General features: G+C 37.2%; 2 protein-coding genes across 2 annotated transcripts; both read right to left on the bottom strand.

Annotated features, from left to right (window-relative positions):
• Positions 1-4,715: 4,715 nt before the first annotated feature.
• Positions 4,716-5,752, bottom strand: LOC148689253 (uncharacterized). The gene is made up of 3 exons (XM_088688869.1): positions 5,387-5,752; positions 5,130-5,194; positions 4,716-5,039 (listed from the first exon to the last, which is right to left on the bottom strand). Exons 1-3 carry the CDS (start codon positions 5,451-5,453, stop codon positions 4,926-4,928), a joined length of 246 nt encoding a protein of 81 aa, XP_088544995.1. The 5' UTR covers positions 5,454-5,752; the 3' UTR covers positions 4,716-4,925.
• Positions 5,753-11,950: 6,198 nt separating this feature from the next.
• On the bottom strand, positions 11,951-15,346 carry LOC137708131 (cyclic dof factor 1-like). The gene is made up of 2 exons (XM_068447130.2): positions 14,971-15,346; positions 11,951-13,711 (listed from the first exon to the last, which is right to left on the bottom strand). The coding sequence occupies exons 1-2, from the start codon at positions 15,202-15,204 to the stop codon at positions 12,422-12,424; spliced, it is 1,524 nt and encodes a 507-aa protein (XP_068303231.2). The 5' UTR covers positions 15,205-15,346; the 3' UTR covers positions 11,951-12,421.
• Between the last annotated feature and the right edge of the window lie 3,729 nt (positions 15,347-19,075).

Below are 19,075 nucleotides of genomic sequence, written 5' to 3'. Positions count from 1 at the left end.
CACCACTAAAAGTCAAATAATTGTTTGATTTAGAGCAGTTCCACCGTGTCTAAGGCCCCATAGGGCTATCCAATATGTTATCCATTTAGTTAACAGTAATTGCTCTTAATGAACCGTAAGGGGGCGTTTGTTGCGTCGGACTATCTCGGACTGGATTAGCTTCAAGGACTAAGCTGGACTGGCTTAGACTAGACTAAACTGGACTAACTTAGTGAAGCGTTTGGTGCAATATTGGACTAAGAAGCTGGATAATAACAAATTCTAGTATTATTTTATTTAATATATAAATTATTAATATTTTATTATGATCTTATCTTTTTCTCCATCTTTTCCTACCATTTCCGTCCCACTCTTTTCCTCTTCTCTCATCATCCCACCCTCTCCCTCTTTTTTTCCTCTCAGACCTCTCAATTCATGTCTCTTTCTCATTCCTGGTCAAACTCCTTATTGATTCCAGTCTCTATTTCTCTGTCCTTCCTCCCTCTCTAGCTATGCGTTGTTCGAACGGAACCTCACGACTCCAATTTTCCCGACGAGTTGCAGGTTTCTCGATGTGTTTTTTGGCCAACCCTCATTAAATTGGATGAAGTTAGCATCGCCAAAAAATTCATCACCATCCCTGGACCGAGATCTTAGCTTTGCATGCTCGAATCTGTCATGGATTTGAAGAAGCCCAAACAGGCCGAGACTTCCAGGCCATTTTCCGGCCACATTCGACCACATTTTGGCCTCAATTCAAGTAAAATCGTAATCTTGTCACTCCCAGCTTCAAATTGGTATATTTTATATGAAAGTTGGTTGTGAAATGGATCTGAAAGAGAGTCGGAAAGTTAATGATTGATCTAGGTGACCGGAGATGACGAGGAGTCTGTCGGGAGTGGTCGTTGAGCATGACACGGACGAGAAATAGAGGATAGTCTTAGCTAGTCCCATGGTTACTGGGGGGTCTCACTAAGACCTCTTAGTGAAGGGTTTTGTCCATGCTAGTCCCCTTTAGTCTCATTAATGTTAGTCTCAGCATGGAACAAACACAGTATTGGACTAATAGCTAGTCCAGTCCAGTCCAGTCCGACTTAGTGAGGGCAAACAAACGCCCCCTAATCGTCTTTTGCATCTTCATCCCTACACTAAATAGCCCTGACAATTGACAATAATATATTAGTATTTTTTATTTTATAAAATAATACAAAATAATCACTTGTGAGTTTTCTTTTACTTTGACCGGTTCCTTCACCTAGCCCTCTCTTTGATTTCCCTTACACTTTCTCTCTCTCTACCGACCTAACCTTTCCCCCTCATTTCTGAAACCTCTCTCTCTCTTTAATCTCTTTCATTCTCTTTCTACAGCTCTGAGAGCTCTCATCATTCCTCTTCTTTGAAACCGAAGCAAATCAAACTAACAAACTCTAAAATCTCAATCCCCTGGATGAGAGGAACTTGAATATATCATTGCATGCATCATCAGAGCACCATTTGGGTGATCCACCATTGAAGCCGAGAGCTTCAAGCTTCCATTGCTCAAACCCAGGTGAGATTATTGCCCTACTTTACCAAAAAAATGAAAAGTATGACTACCCTTCTTTTGATTTTCTCCATTTTTACTTTACCTAGCTTTTTGACCAATACAGAAGCAGATTATCTCTACCACATCTGCCCAATCACCACCACCTTCACCCCAAACTCCGCCTTCCAGTCCAACGTCAACCGCCTCATTTCCACCCTCTCCTCCAACGCCAACCGCTCCACCGGCTTCTACAATACCACAGTCCAAACCCCAAACAACGCCGTGTACGACCTCTTCCTTTGTTGTGGCGACGTCGTGGGCACCGACACTTTACATTTTTTTTTTAATTTTTTACATTTTTATTAATATTTTATATTTTTATTAATTTTATATTGTGGTTGACATCGCCCTGATGTCAGCCTTACGTTAGGTTACCTTCAGGCTCTCGGGATGGCAACTCGTGCCAGGCCTCTCCCTCGGGCCTGCACGGGCTCCATCGTCAGCACACGCTGGACCAAGTCTCTCGAGCTATCTGGCCATGTTCCAATGCCAATCCACTGGGCAATAGCCCACGGTGGAAGTGCTCTTAGGGGTGGGCACAGGCCGAGCCGAGCCCAAAATTAAAGGAACCGGACCGAACCTGTTTTGTAAATAACACGGGCGGGGCGATGTGGGTTTTAGATTTTTCAAAACGAGATCTGGACCTAACCCGGCCCTTTTAAAACGGGCCGGTTCCTACGGGTCCCCACGGGTCCTACAGTAGCTAGGTACAGACATCAAAACCTTCTCTTCCCCCTCTTTCTCCCTCTAGAACACATTTTCTCTCTCTAAAGCTCCCTCATTTCCAATGGAAGACGACGATGAATTTAGAGATCTCTACACCGACGTTCTTGGACCCTTTGAATTGTCCAAACCATTGTAATCATTTGCGCCGCAGCCTCACCAATCTTACGCCGCGCCCCAATCTTTCTACAGTCTGATCAATCCCAACATCCTTGACGAAAAGGACAAGATCCTTTTTGCAGCTCCGCACTCTAATCCTTCTGTTTCTCACCCCCCCAATTCTCAAACCCTAGCTCTCGCCACCTCTGTTCCAACCAATTCCGCTAGAGATGCCGCTTCAGTTCGTGGGTCTAGGTTTTTGTAGGCTAAAGATGTCAAATTGCCGAAAACCAATTCCGTGGATTTGAATATTGCTGGTAAAGATTTGGATTTGACGGAAAATGATGTGAATTTCGACATTGAGGAAACTAACAATATAGTTGTGAACTAAGAGAGGCGAAGATGACTGGGACAACGACAAATCCCGAGAATAACAAAAAGGTTGCTCATGGAGACCGACTGACCCCCCGACGACTCAACAGCGCTGTTGGCGACGACCTGAAGGCGTTACTGGTTGATAACAAGCAGCTCGACTGCTACAACCACTATAACACCAACAACGGCTATGTCTGAATGGACAGAGCTAGGAGAATTCAAGATTGAGGTAAAGGTGAGTCAAGATTTGGAGGCCGCTGTGCTTGAAGTTAGGATTTAGGACTTTGGAAGTCTGGAGAATTCTACATAACCTAAGAAATAAACGATGAAGATTTAATCTCCCTATAATGAATGGTGGAAACGGTTCTGGCCGGGGGCCCTTTTTCCCTGAAATTTGTACCCGCCCCGCCCCCACTACTTAAATGGACCCGTCTCACCCTGCCTCGTTTTGAATTTACAATATATGTACCCGCCTCGTACCCACCCGAATTGCAATTACCTGCCCTGACCCGCGGGTCTAGGACCCGTTTGCCCAGCCCTAGTTTGATTGGCACGACGAGTTTTATTCAAGCTATATTCTAATAGTATAAAGTACGGGAGAGGTTTGAATTTGGAATTATAAAGCAGATACTATGGGGGGAGCTACTAAGAGATCAGAATGGTCCCTAGTCCATCCTGCCTTTTTTTTTCTCGCTACTCTAACAAATCTTATTGTTGCATATCAATTTGATACTCTTAAAATTTTAAGTATTTTCTCAATCCATACTCTTTTTCGTTCCAGGCTAGGCCTCAATTTTCTCTCCATACCTCTTATTGCAGTGTAGACTTCACTTCTATCAACTTTTTTTTAGCTTTAACTTATATTTTACAAATTTTCTTGCTTACTCTTTACCTCGTATTCGGGTTTCTGAGTTCATACATTATTTTTAGTTCTCTCTATTGAACTTAGGGATTTTCAATTTTTATGCGAATTACTTCAATCTCCCATATTTTGAGCTCAAATTACTTATGTATGTGAGAGGCCTCCATAGATAAAATCCTAGCTCTACCACTAACGGACACATTACTTTAGTCAACTTAACTTCATTCTAATTCAGTGCATGATAAGAGTTGGTTGCATGCAACTATGTAAGTTCAATGCTACAATTATACTATGAGCCTTTTAGCCATGGGATTTGATTTTAACAAATTTTCAAATCTTTTAGTTTCAATCTCAACTATTCACTTTTCGTATCATTTAATGTTACGTAATATTGAAAAAAAAAATCTCATAAATATAGTCAATAGTAGTGGTGTTTCTCTTATAGGTATTAAAATCGTGAAAACTTCATTCGATCAAATAGAACAAGATTATATTATAATCCATATTTATATATAAACAAGTAATAGTCAAATCTAATGTTGAGACTAGGGTCGTGCACACTTTAAGTTATATTTTTTTTTATCAGAGTCGAAGTAAATGCCAATGTCGAATTCCCTCGCTATTTGCCCTGTTTCAGCAAAAGGTCAACTATACTTAAAAGAAAAATGTTAAGAAACTTTTTTTTTTTTTTAATTATATTTTGTAAACTACATGATCTTTTATATATATATATATATATATATATTTGTGCATATAAAAAAATGTTACGAAGACCTTTTTTCAAGACTATATGTTGCAAATCACATAACATTGTTTATATATTTGTGCATCAACAATAATGAGGCATCACTGCGTTATGACTTATTAGTGAGTTTGCAGGTAAAATTGTGTATTCAGTGTATTATTCATAACGTAGTGATGCCTCATTAACGTAGTGACGAAATCTTTAATTTTGAGCCTAAATTTTAATAGACTTTCCTACTCCTACCGGGATTTAAATCCTAATTTTTTTAGGACATGCGCTATTACCACGGAAGCTATTAAACCGGTTAAGCCTAACATTTTTAACCAAAAAATAGAAAGAAAGACAAATAGCAAACAAAGAGCCCTGTTATGATGTTCAAAGAAAAAAAGAAGTAACAAGAACTAAGATAAGAACTAAAATTTAGAGAGAGAATTACACGTTAGTTGACAAAGACCCTGAACTAATGAAATGATTCATATTTCACCATGAGTTAAACTAGCAAAAGTGAAAACCAACTGACATGACTTTATTTTTCTTGCCACAAAAGTTTGATCATCTTAGTTGAGCTGAGGAGGAGGGGTCAAGATATACCCTGTTCTCGGGTTCACATTCGGTTCTGGATCTGCATAATCCATCAATGTGATCATCTTCCTCGATTTTCCATCATTTTCCTGAGAAACAAACAGAAAATTTATTAACCACTCATCCTCCAAAATAAAGTAAAAAGTACCCAACAAAGGTGAAGGGACAAAGACTCTTACCTTTGAGACTAGAACCGAAGAATCTTCACCATGCTCAGCAGTCTCCACCAGCTTTCTCCCGAATCCTATAGAAAAACAAAACCAAATTCACAATTGGTCTTTCTGGAATAAAAAAAAAAATACTAGGAAGTGATTTCCGCACACTCTCTTCTACTTCTGCACGCCTCGGTAGAAGAAAATGATTGTGCGAAAGTCACTTTCCAAAATACGAAGTTCTCCAATGAAACAGTAGAAACGTTACAGTGTGTGTTACGTACCGTGAGAGAAACAGAGAGCGAGAAGGCAAGAAACAACGAGAAATCTCAGAAACCAATGACGACCCATTTTTTCCTGCAGAATTCTGGGAATTGGGTAGCTCTCGGAATTCTGAATACGATTTGGGATTTGATGAGATTTGAGGAAGAAATGGCAAAAGCCTGGAGCTTTAAAGTTTCCAGGAAACCGACTTATGAGCTTTCAGATCTGATAAAAAAAGAGAGTTAAATTTGGGGTGTAAATTATATGTTGGAAAGTATACGTATAGGGAGATTATTGGCTGGGGATAAAGGTGTGAAGAGGTCGATTCTTTCAATAACCCTATTTATACTCAACCACCTGAGGACTGAGGAGATCAGAAATTATGTAATAATACCTGAAATTAAAAGAGTAATATAGAGAAGATATTTTCGATGATACAGATAAGATAGAATTGAATATCCCAACTGTAACCCATTGAATCTTTTAGGACTGTTTTTTTGTAGTATTTTCCACGGTGCTATCTATCTATCTCTTTTTACTTTCTATACACTCATCTTAATTTTTGATCATCATATTGAATGAATTGAAAAAAAATAATAAGGAGTGTATAGAAGATAAAAAAAAGGTGTGTAGTATGGATAGCACCACCCTATTTGTAAAGAAAAAATAATTCAGGTTAACTCAAATTTTTAATGTCAATAAAAATTCATTTGACTATTAATGTAGAGTTTGTAAAAGTTGTTCATAAAGCCTGCATAATACTTCAGTTACCAAATTTGCAAGCTAAATGATGTGATTATAAATGATTAGATTATGAATTCAGTGTCGATTCTTATTAAGGATACATCATTTGGTTTGCAATTTGATTTAAAAAATTTGATCACCCTAGTATTACTCTTAATCTAATAATATGTTGTGAAATAATTTTAGGATGACAATCAAAGGACAATTGTAGCAACAAGTCCTAGGCTCCTAGCTACAGGGAAAATAAAATCCCAAAACAGCTGCTGTGAGAGTGCTCAATTTCTAGCAATTAGGACATTGGGATTATACACAATCTTTTATACTTATGTCCTTTTATTTTGGGGATAGGATTAAGTCGGTCAGTTGAATAATTAATCAAATTAATTAGTTTCGTACGACCAAAGATACTATGAAAGTTGACTTCTTTTTCTGTTTTTAATTTTAGATTCATATTTTATACGATACATCTTGAGTTCAATTGTTGATATTGATAAATCACACAATGATATTTTCAGAAAGATGAACAACAGTGATGAAGCCACCAGCTAGTTAATTTTAAAATAATAATTGTCACATCCCGGCCCGGAGGGGACCACTTTTCGGACCCGCTCCACCACCGTAGTACGATATTGTCCACTTTGGGCCCCGACCACGCTCTCACGGTTTTGTTTCTGGGAACTAACACGAGAACTTCCCAGTGGGTCACCCATCATGGGAGTGCTCTCGCGCGTTACTCGCTTAACTTCGAAGTTCCAACGGAACCCGAAGCCAATGAGCTCCCAAAAGGCCTCGTGCCAGGTAGGGATGAGAATCTACATATAAGGATCACTCCCCTGGGTGATGTAGGATGTCACAATCCACCCCCCTTAGGGGCCCGACGTCCTCGTCAGCACACTAGCGACCAGGGTTAGGCTCTGATACCAAATTGTCACATCCCGGCCCGGGGAGACCACTTCACAGGCCCGCTCCACCACCGTAGCACAATATTGTCTGCTTTGGGCCCCGACCACGCCCTCACAGTTTTGTTTCTGGGAACTCACACAAGAACTTTGGGAGTGCTATCGCGTGCTACTCGCTTAACTTCGGAGTTCCAACGGAACCTGAAACAAGTGAGCTCCCAAAAGGCCTCATGCTAGGTAGGAATGGGAATATACATATAAGAATCACTCTCCTGGGCAATGTGGGATGTCACAATAATAATAATAATAATAATTTGAGGATTAACATGGATAATTTTGCTTATTGTAAGTAAGCTTCTGAGTTAGTGAAAGGAAAAGGAGATGATGATATATAATGCTATTTATTATTAATTAAAATAATCAAACTTAACTTCTCATAATTAAAAGTGGGAAGCCATTAGTGTTTCCACAAATAAACTCTAATATTTTGTTGCTTTCCAGGCAAAGTGAAGCTTCGACCCCCTCTCAATCTGTGACCTGTCACTTGGTATTTGTTTATTTTATTTTTAAAGAGCAAAACCCTCTCTCAAATTTTAATATTTTTTATTGCATAATACAATTTTATTTTGTAGCTCGTAACCAGTGGGCAGCAAACTAGTTGAAAAGTTGTCACGCTTTCAGTCCACTGTATGTATAATGTATGCTATCATATCCATTTTTTTTCTTAAAAGGGAAATAATTAGTGGCAAATATACCCATAGTCAAGCATACTCACCAGTTTGAAGCTTCGAATATAAGACCTCATGTATGTTATCAATATTTGCTAGTTAATTTTTTTTTAATTATCAGCTAATGATTTTGCTATGGTAGTTCACGTTTTTGGAAGCCGAAAAAACTCATAGAGATATTTCAACCTTTCTCTGACCACCATAATGTGATACACTAGTGTCAGAAATCGAACCTAGAACGTGCCGTGTAAATACGGACCTGAAATTCATCTTTTTTATTATTTTTTATAATGGATTGGCTTACTGTATACAGCTTAATGGCTTGGAAAGAACCAGACAAAACATGGTACTTCCAAATGAGTTGACTTTACAAGTTACAAATCTCGATGATCTCTAACCTACAACATAAAGCTACCTACTATCTTACTACTTATGTAAATATGATCACATAACAAAAATATTAAGATTAGTCGCTCGTGCAAGTGTGATTTGATGACAATTCACGTTTGCAAGATCTACAAAACCAGAAAATTAAGATGTGTCTGCATGCGTTAGTTACTGATTATAGCACTCATCAACGACTGGTAACAATTAAATCAACTACCGCTTTGTGGACTGATCACAAAAGTTTCAAATTAAGAACAAGAAACCCTAATAGGTGTGGGGTTTAGGACTGGTGTAGCCGCAGGTTAGGAAACAGTGAAGGAGAACCACAACATTGGAGACTTCTATCGAGAGGCTATAATTTAAAGCATGCAATATTCACACGTAAGGCAGACTTCTATCGACCATCTAGGTTAGGTTGCGTGAGCTGACATTTACCATCAACTTGCACTACGAAAGTATTCGATCGGTAAGGTTGTCTTACCACGTCAACATATATAAAACGTAGGAATCACGAGATGGGACAAGATTAAAACTTAAGTATAGCAGTCTGGCGACACGTAGCTAGTCAGGTACTCTCATATGAGAATGTACCATGTGATTACAATTTGACTTCACGTAGGTATACCATACGAAGTATGATTCTCTCTCCTCCTATTATCATCTTATTCTCTCACACTCTTTTTCTTTGTCTTATTTTTTATATAAAAAATTCAAAACAAGATGTAAACGTGACGTAATCACAAGCGTTTATATAAAAAGATAAATTTGGAGAAGAGAGAATTATACTCTATGCCATACAGCTCCCAATAGGGGTGGGTTTGGTTCAAAACGGTTCGGTTTTTTGCCAAAACCGAAACCAAACCGAAATTTCGGTTCGGTTCATTTTTTTTTCGGTTTTTTTTTTTTCGGTTTTTTTCGGTTTCGGTTTTTTCCGGTTCGGTTTCGGTTTTTTTCGGTTTTTTATTTTTATTTTTAAATGATGTAAATGAAAGGAACCTACCTATCAACCTCCTAGTTCTCATATATCAGAGAATTGAGAGCCTCAAAATCCTGAATATATTCAAGTAATTCAACTACTTGTGATCAAGCAGAACGAATTCAAATTTTCAAAAGTTAAGCAAATACATAAACATATATTCTTCAAGGAAATGTACATCGCCAGGATTCAAAATTCAAAAACTTTAAAATTTACAAAATCATGAAATAACTCAACAAATTAACTGATCGATGCAAATCGAAAAAAAAAAGAAGCAATTGGGTTCTTCTAAATACCATAATCGGACTTCAATAACGCATGCCCAGTGCCCACATTCAAATTCATAGTCAAGTCCACAATAGATCTAGAAAATTCCAAAACATATTTAGAGAAAAATACAAACTTTTTCACCTTAAATTACATAAATTTCAAATGGGTAACCATACAATTAAAAACCTATGAACTGACAAATAAATAAAACCGCAACCTTTGTTGCAGCGATATAGCCATGATCGTCACAAGCTCTTTCAATTCCTCTTTTTGTCGGATCTCGAAAAGGGCGAGGGAAAATCATGGTTTGGAAGAAGGAATCCGCGAGGAGGACAGGAGAAGATTGGAGAGAGAGTGATTTGGAGGAAGAGAGGAAGGAGAAGGAGAGGGAGAGGGAGGGAGAGAGAGAGAGAAAGAGAGGAAGCAAAGGCAAAGAGGAAGCAGCGGACGGAACAGAGAGGTGTTTGAGATCTGAAATGAAATGGGAGTGAGACAGCTAGGGTTTGTAAAGTTAAGAAATTTTATAAAGCATTAAACATAAGAAACCTATAAATAAATTACTGGTACAATTATAACAACATAAAGCCTACAGTCAAGTTGGCTTGCAACAACCAAACCCCAACCCGTAGGGAAATGGTTAAAACCCCGACGGCAACATGTATTTTTTAGTATTTATATATGATTTTTTTTTCGGTTCGGTTCAATTCGGTTCGATTTCCAAACCTCAAAAACCGAAACCGAACCAACCAAATTCGGTTCGGTTCGGTTTTGTAGTTTCGGTTCGGTTTTTTTCGGCCTCGGTTCGGTTTGGTTTTCGGTTTTTTTCAGTTTTCGGTATTTTGAACCCACCCCTAGCTCCCAATGCACGAGACTCGCGCTCTACTGTGGGAGGAGCATTACTGGTTGTCAAATCAGATTGTCTTACTCAACTTTTTCTGTATGTATGTATGGACAGACAAACCACGTGATTTGGATGCTCGTATTGAAGTTTTTTCTCCTCAACTTCAAACAAATTTCCCTTCATGCAATTGACTGCAAACTGATAAATTGGCGAGACAAAATCCAGGAAATAGGGGAACCAAGAAAGCTCACATGTATGGGGTCCCAAGTCCAAGACCAGCAAATTCGAGCCATCCAAAAACTGGTGGTCAACCTTTCTCCTAAAGTACCCTACACCAAAAGCATCTCAATGTTCTTTGTTTGCAGTCACACGTTTTCTTTCATGATTTTCGTACGTCTCAAAACGTGACATGAATAACTACCAAGTACAAATCCAACATGCTTTGCTAAATTGCTTTAAAAGTTGAACTTCGTAAAACGCAAAGAAAAAAAAGAAGGATGGTGTTGTCCACACACATGTTTTTACTTGTTCATGTTCCTTTTAATTTTTGACTATCAGATCGAATAAATTAAAGAAGATCAACGGAAAAAAAAAATCATAGAATTATGTGAAAGATAAAAAAATGATGTGTGAATTCTGAATAGCACTGCCCAAAAAGAAAAGAGAGTGAAAACAACACTAACAAATGGAACAAGGAAAAGGCAAACTTTATGTCCACTTTCCAGCATTTTGGTGCCTTTTGGTTTTGAATTGAATGGAAAGTGAAGTGTAATAGCTCAATCCCACAGCCCATGAACAAAACTTACATGCAACTATAACGGTACAACACTGTTCTAAAAATCTCCGTCTAGGTGTTAAATAGTTGATCACCGCTCCGATTAATGCCTAGACGTTTGAAAATTAAGAAATGATGCCTAGACATGCTGAGGTGCCCACCTAAACTGACTAGGAATCCGCTTAGACCCACTAAGATTGCGACTTAGACAAAAAATAAATAACTTTCATTTTGCATTTTATTTTTTCAGTAAATTGTAATATACTTGTTAAATCCATAAATGAACACACATTATATGCTTGTTTCCCATGTTTTCATTATATTTCAATACATCATAATATTTCAATACATCATAATATATATATATATATATCATTCTATTATGTAGTTTATGATATAATTACATATATTATAGAAAAACACTCATTTACACAAAGTATAATAGATTTACTTAAATCCGCCTAGACGGTTAAGCACCAGCTAACCACCCGACTAGCACCTAGCGCCTTTTAGACACCTTTACAATAGCGGTAACTCACATCATAAGCTGGCACATACTAAGATATTATTACTAAGGTGTCGCAATTCATATAAATTTCTCTCCAACCGCATCTCGCATCCTCTATCATATTGTCGGTCTCCAGTAACTAGTTTCCATAGGGGCCGAGGTGGAGGCAGTAGTTGCATGTAGACTGGAGGCTGCCATGACCCCCAGCCTCCGTATGGCCCTATGTAACTGGCTTACAAAATTCTAAACTTTCATGTAGTTATGCTAGAAATGGCTAACAAATGTGTTACTAGTTATGTTAACAACAACAACAACAAAATCTTTTCTCAGTACGTGGGGTCGAGAAATGAACTCTCATGTTTACTTAACAAAAATGAACAATTGACAGTTAAAAGCGAATCGAGAAATCCAAATCTGAGATTTTCCTGCAGGAGGAAATTATGGTATTTAAGTGGATACAAGAAGAAAAATACTACATCTTCAATTAAAACCACAAATGAAAAGAAAGTTTTTTCATTTGAATCCCCATGTTATTTAATTACATATTTGGGATTATGCTACACAAACCTGAACTCTTCCAGTTCTCAATTTTACATGTAATTATATGTTCAAGAACTCGGCAAACCATCTAACTCAAAATACGCACGTTGCAAATATTCATAGTAGCACTCACAGGGGGGGAAATTAGTGGCTATTTCAGCTTAAGGTAAGATGGCTCCCAGCTCCTAATTAAGAGAAAAGGCCGCAAAATCCTCCTCTCGTTTCCTCCATTGACGGCTTTGATGTTTGGTTTTGTGGCCGACGATGGTTAATCAACAAGACTGCTGGGAGTAGGAAGGCGGTGTCATATTGTGTGGAGCAGTTGAACATTGCTGAACTGTTGGCAACAGTTGGAACAAACAAGAAGTGTATAATAAGCTACCGATTTTATGAGGTCTCCTGGAAATTGAGTGATCTAGACAATGCCGCTGGATTGGCTTGCAAGACCTGAGAGGCATCAGAGAGGTGATTCTTTTGATCACCCTTTGACTGGAAGGCCTTGAAGAGTCCCCCGCTGCTAACTGAATCAGCCTTATCATTCTTAATCCCCAATGTTGCCCATATAGAGCTTTTTGCAGCTTCACCCGGGTCATCAATCCTCAAAGTTTTTGGAATCCAAAGATTTCTCTCAGCACTCTTTTCTCTCGGTGGCACTTCTTCCTCAGAGCTATTTTGTTTCACAGTGTTCTCTTCTCTCGAATGTTTCCCCAAGGTGGGAGAGTTAGGACCAGAACTTGAAGCACTGTTGTTTGAAGACAATGGAGGAGGAAGCCAAGGGATACTCCAAGTACCTTGCACAGCACAACCCCAATAAGCTGCAGCAGGGTAGAAGGACATAGGATAACCTGGAGGGCAGAAAGCAGGTGGTGCGATGGGAGAGTTCCAAGGGTAAGGCCAAGGAGCCCCGGGAAAGCATGGTATTTGAGGTGGGAAGCCCTGATAATTATGCATTACTTGCTCTTGCGATCCAAATTTGCATGCCTCGTCCTTTGAATTTGAATCTGTCGCTGTTGATCCAGTCAAATGATCATCTCCAGTTACTCCAGCTCCATAAGAAGCTGGAGTCCTCAATCCTTCAGGTTTCTGAAATTCATTATGCGTACAGTTCTGTATATTTTTATCGGCTAGATGAAGGACAGAAGCCACTGATTCACAGAGGGGCGTATCCCTGCAAAATGTTAGGACAGTACCATTTGGTTGTACTGAAGGGTGGTGAACTCCATTGAGACCATCAGCTTGAGCATTCGGCATAGCTTCAGAGACAGTTATGTGACGATAGTGAGAAGCAGAATTCTTATTCTTACGACGACCGGCACCCACAGGCACATTCCTCATTGTCCCACCAGCTGTCCAGTATCTCTGGCAGTTCTTGCAGAAGTGCCGGGGTTGGTTGACATTGTAATTGTTGTAGTAACAAAACTTGGTGTCCATACTATTACAGCGGGGGCATGGAAGTATTTTATCTGGTTTCTTCAGGATCTTATCCTGCGAATTACTTGTCTCACTCTGTTCCTCTTCAGTCTTCTCAGTCTTTAGCGTGGCACTCTCCTTCTCAACAGGTGATTCACGGTTTACACCTATTCTGGATGCCGCATCTGGATTTGCTAACTCTTCCGAAGATAATGTTGGGATTCCATTTTCCTGTGTCTTTTGAATCGGTTTTTCCCCCAATGTGTCCTGAATTGATAAACAAATTAATTGAGAAGATGAGTTTCAAAACTGAGTATCGTTGAAATATAAACAAAATATTATCATTTATCCTTTATGTCTACTACGTTACTACAGGATACAAAAAAGGTCTGAAACTTAACTATCTACTGCTGGCATGCTGAATCGACTGAAACAATTAGACTCCTTATTACATGGCTGTGTTGAAAATCGAACTCCAATGCTTAAAAGTAAACACGACATGAAGGTTCCTGAGGATTTGCCTCTACATAAGGTATGAAACCCCTCTTTCTTTTTGACACAATAGCCTCCTTTGCCTTCATTACGAAGGAGTTTTAATCAATTTGGAGATGAGGGGTTAATGGCATCTTTAGAGAAACATTCAGATTCGTAGTACTAAGCCACTATGTAATGAGTAAAATAGCACCAGATATTCATATGTCATCCGAGTAGCGCATTGACCACACGAAAGTATTATAATTTATAAGCAGGCAGGCTAAAAGTAGAGATCAGTACTAGCTAACAGAGATCAGTACTAGCTAACAGAAGTTTCGGCCTCCGAATGCATCATGGTAGAAGCAGCAAATGATTAGCTTGTTTGTAGAGAATTTTTCCAAATCTTTTCAACCCTCAAATAGAAAGAAAAAAAACTATGAACACAAGCTACGAATCGATATCCCCAATACAAATGTAAAACAAGCAAAGTTTCAAAACACAACCTAACCCCAAATTGCCACAAATCATAAAGGGAATCCATTTAACAAAGCTCAGCTGAAATTTCAGAAAGGACACAAATGAAAAACCCAGAAAGTGCAAACAAAACCCATTTGAAACAGAAAAATTTCGAATGAGGTTGAGCGCTAACATAAGAAAGTTGCTTGCTTGATTAATCACTAGCAGAAAAAGTACAATGACAACACAAAGTAAAACAAATTCTTTGAAAAATAACTAGCAATCTCCAAAACAATTAAAAAGAAATAATCTGATAAGCATGCCTCAAGGCAAACAAGATTCGAACTTTGTAGCTGATAAGATTTAAAACCCACCTTCGAACCCCAAAGAAGCAAAAACAAGCAAAAAATATGTTCAAAAATCAATTGAAATGAATCACACAAAAAAAACCCCAAAAGCAAAAGCCAGAGCAGCATATCAAAAAGTCAACAAAAATCCTCCACAGAAAGCAACCCATGAATCCATTCGAGCTTCCAAACAATGCTCAACACTAAAAATAGAAAATTTCGGACACCCAAATCCCCAAATTCCATTACCTTGTTGTCATTGACCTCTTTCTCTTCCCGGTCTCTGTGGGCATTGACTTCGGGCGAAGAGTTGGAGGAGGAGGAGCCGGCGTGGTCCTGATCGACAGTCTCTTCCGCGACAGTCCCGGACGACGGATCGGGTTCCGGAGCTCTGGTAACTCCGACCGAGTCGCCGCCGGAGTTCAGCACCGAAATCGTCTTCCCGAAAAGATTGATCGCTGGGTCCTTTGCTGCCTCCGACATGTTTGCTACGCTTTTCTTTTCCTTTATTTTTTCTCATCAAACATTCGATTCGGAAAAAAACCTTAGAGAGAGAGTGCGTTTGTCGTCTATCTTCTCAGCTGTCTATGGAGGTGGTGTGCCACGTCATCGGGGAGGGGAATTCTGAGCCACAAGTTCAGTAGTGGTTTTTGAAAAATAATTTTTATTCTGTTTTTTCTTTCTGTCTTTACCTTTTTGCCCCCATCTCCATCTTACTAAACACTTTTCTTTTCTTTTCTTTTCTTTTTTTATTTTTTATTTTAAAAAGGACAACGGATGGCCGCTACGGTTATCCATTTTTTTTGGGAGCCGGGAAGACTCATAGAGGCATTTCAACCTCTCTCTAGCCACAAGTCTAACCTCTACATAAGCAACAAGTTTCGAACCCGAAATCTCCAGTTTTTTATTTCAAGGAAGACTATTCATGTAGATCATAAAATATAATGACTTGTAATCATTTTTACAGTAGTTGAGTCTACTATTCCATCAAATGAAATTGAGCATATATGATGCACTTTGATCCAAAATGTCCACCTGGACACTCGGATGGAGCTATGATGACTTCCTTACCTTCTAAGTGTCGAAAATCACAACTTGATTCGGGTGTCTGAATTGACATTGCGGGTCAGAGTTCCAGATGACGAAACCAATACAACTCAATTCAAGTGCTCAAGTGAATATTTAGAGTCGGGGTATGTAAATATTTCTCATACCTTTTCAAGATAGCTCTTCAGCATTTTATCCCAATTTTACTTTTAATTATTTTATCCCAATTACTTCATTTATAAATGTATTGCAAATATATTGAAATAAAAACAAGTTAACAAGTTTTTGTTCTGCAGTTATATTATATAAAATTTTGTTAAATGCAACATCTTTAGACTTTTCTTAGTAGGAGAGAATTGTTCAATTAAAAAAAGGGATATACATTTCTTTTAAATAAAAAATTATTAAACGAAATCAAATGTGGCACCAAATTGTACCTGAAATAGTATTTTAATTAAATATAGTTTGAAATGAAATTAATTATGAGTATGATTAGAACACCTATATTCCATATTTTTTCCACATGATAAATTATACTCCAAATTCTAAATGAAATTTTACTCAGTTTTAAGGTCTTTAAGGTCAAATGATAGCGTAAAGCACTTTTTTTTTTCTTTTATAAGAAAAAAAAATCCGAATTTTGCCGAGTCTTTGCCTTGTAGTTGCATAAATTGGCGTAGAAAACCAAGTCTATAAATTAATTGAATTATATATAAAAAGAGAAACAAATTTGGTGAAACATCATAATACCAAAAGCTCATCTATGCTTGCAACTTTTAAAAATAATAATGCATTCCAAGTGGTCATTTACCACAGTAGTAGAAATGTGTTACGCATTTATATAATGACGTGAGTTTAAATTTCATCGATGACGAATTTAACATCTAATCTAAAAAAAAACTATAGTTTGAAAGAAAAATAAGTAAAATAATTATAAAAAAAACAAAAAAAACAAAAAAGATAAAACAAAAAAAAAATTAAGAAAAAAATTAAGTAGATAGTGCTTTACTGCAATAATAAAAAATAATCATGACTATGCACCTAGGTGTGGGTCTGATTCATTCCGAACCCCATACCTTTGAACAAATAACAACTTAGAGCATCTCCAATAGAGATGTCAAAAAATAAATATCAAATGTTAATTTGATGGCTAACGTGGCAATGTCATTTTCTTTTTTTTCCAACCGATATTTTTTTGTTATAAATAATATTTATATAACTTATTTTAAAAAGAAATCAATTAAAATAAAATTTCAAGGTCCATAATTGGTGCATTAATGGGATCTACACAATAAAATAATTAAAAATTATTTGACATCACATTTTCTCATATGTTAATCCACATAGGATTGACATATCAATTAAAGTTTACTCATATCTTCAAATTCGATTACAAGACATTTCACTTAGAATTTAACATCTCATTTGAAAATGATCTCAGACACTAAAATTATAGTTTAAAAAACATATTTAAAAAATAAAATAAAAAGCAAATTGTAACACATGTTCGCTAGTCTATTAATTAAAGCAATTTTAGGCAGAAAAAGAAGTTGATAAAGAGTGCCAAGTCAGACCTACCTTTTAGTGGGCCCCGCCTGAAAAGTAAAGTGCAAAGTCACCAAAGGCGAACCCATGATTCAGGTCCACACATTTCATCACACGTGTCAAGGGAGGTATACGTGTGAAGCATCTCCTGGTTCTTGGGGCGAAACACCAAAAAAAATCCTGCTAACGGCTGTGATTTTGAAGAAATTTTTAGTTTTAACATGAATATGAATAGTATATTACGTATTTTTGTATAAGTGATGAAAAATTTTAATTTTTAAGTAATTAACATTTTAACATAAATATTTCACTATTTATATGAAGATACCATTTTATGTGACGATTATACTGAAAAATCTCTCGTGATTTTGCCTTTCAAACACACTCCTTTTGTGCTGACACGTGTACCGAACCCAAACCGGGAGCCTATCTTACCCTTTCCACGTGTGACGCGTAGCCGTCCGATTAGATGGAATATAACTTTTTTATATTTATTTCTATGTACTTTGTTTTATTGCTAACCACATGTTAATTTATTTTTTATTTTTTATGATTGATTCTTTTGGCCGGAAATAGTATTTAAGGTTGTTTATTTGTTTATTTTGTGCTTTTATATGCATCTTTTTTCTCTGAAAGGCATAAGGTTGGTTTTGAACCTTATATTTATATTTTAGATTTGAACCGGCCGATGACTTCGTTATGACAACTTGTTTTTTAAAAAGTCGGTGATCGTAGCAACACATGTATTTGAAGTGCATTTGAAAGAAACATCGTTTATGTATTTGTTGTATGAAGTATTTAAGTGTTTTTTTCGTTATTCAGTGCATTTTTACTTTAGTTTCTAAATCACTTTCTTCAAAAGTACTTTTAATCATTTTAAAAACACTTCCAAACATTATTGAAAATTTTGATAAAACTGAAAATAAAAAAAATAAATAAAATGCTAGGAATACGGGACAATGGATTGAATTGAAGTTCAAATCCAGTACAGATACTGTTATCTGGTCGAAATCAATTTGAGAAAGAGGAAGAAATTTGGGAAAATGAAAGTGTGCATTGGGCTTATTGTTGTAAAGTTTGATATTTGGGCTTTTATGTAGTTTGGTCCACTAATTTGGGCGATGCAAAAGGAATTAAATACCCATGAAATAGTATAGGTTAGAGAAAATATAACTTCACCTGGTTAAAGTTATTTCTAACATTAGGTTCTTAAAACTGACATAACTCCTCATTTTGATTATTGAGATTTAAAATCGATAGAAGTGGATTGTCCACCGTCAATCATGTTGGTCATTTCATGAAAAGTGTCTGTTAAATTAAGGGTATTTGTGTCAAATCAACCATTCTCCTTGAATTGGTGGTTTATTTAATTTAACGGGTATTTTCCTTAGAAGAACCAAAAAAATTGACGGTGAACAATCTTAGAGACTATTTTTATCGATTTTAAATCTCAATGACCAAAGATAAGAGTTATGATAATTTCAGAGATCATTTTAGCTACAAAAACCACCCTTTAATTTAGAATATTGTAGTTGACTTGTTAACACGACGTTTTCGTCAAGGTGAAGCACTCAGGAAAGTCAAGAAGCTTAAGGGCCACACGGCTAATGAAGGATATGATGCGTCCATTTGGTTGAAAATATGGCACTACGTACGTTGTACTTTGTCTTCTACCTTTCCTTAGTGCTTATGCAACCCAAAAGTGTTTGGTTCTTTCCATTTTACTTTGTTTGCCAATTGGCAATTGCCAACCCAAACGCGT

This window comes from Pyrus communis, chromosome 17 (assembly GCF_041283825.1).
Source record: "Pyrus communis isolate YQ-2024b chromosome 17, ASM4128382v1, whole genome shotgun sequence".
Lineage (NCBI taxonomy): Eukaryota > Viridiplantae > Streptophyta > Magnoliopsida > Rosales > Rosaceae > Pyrus > Pyrus communis.
This window is presented reverse-complemented; position numbering and strand designations above follow the sequence as displayed.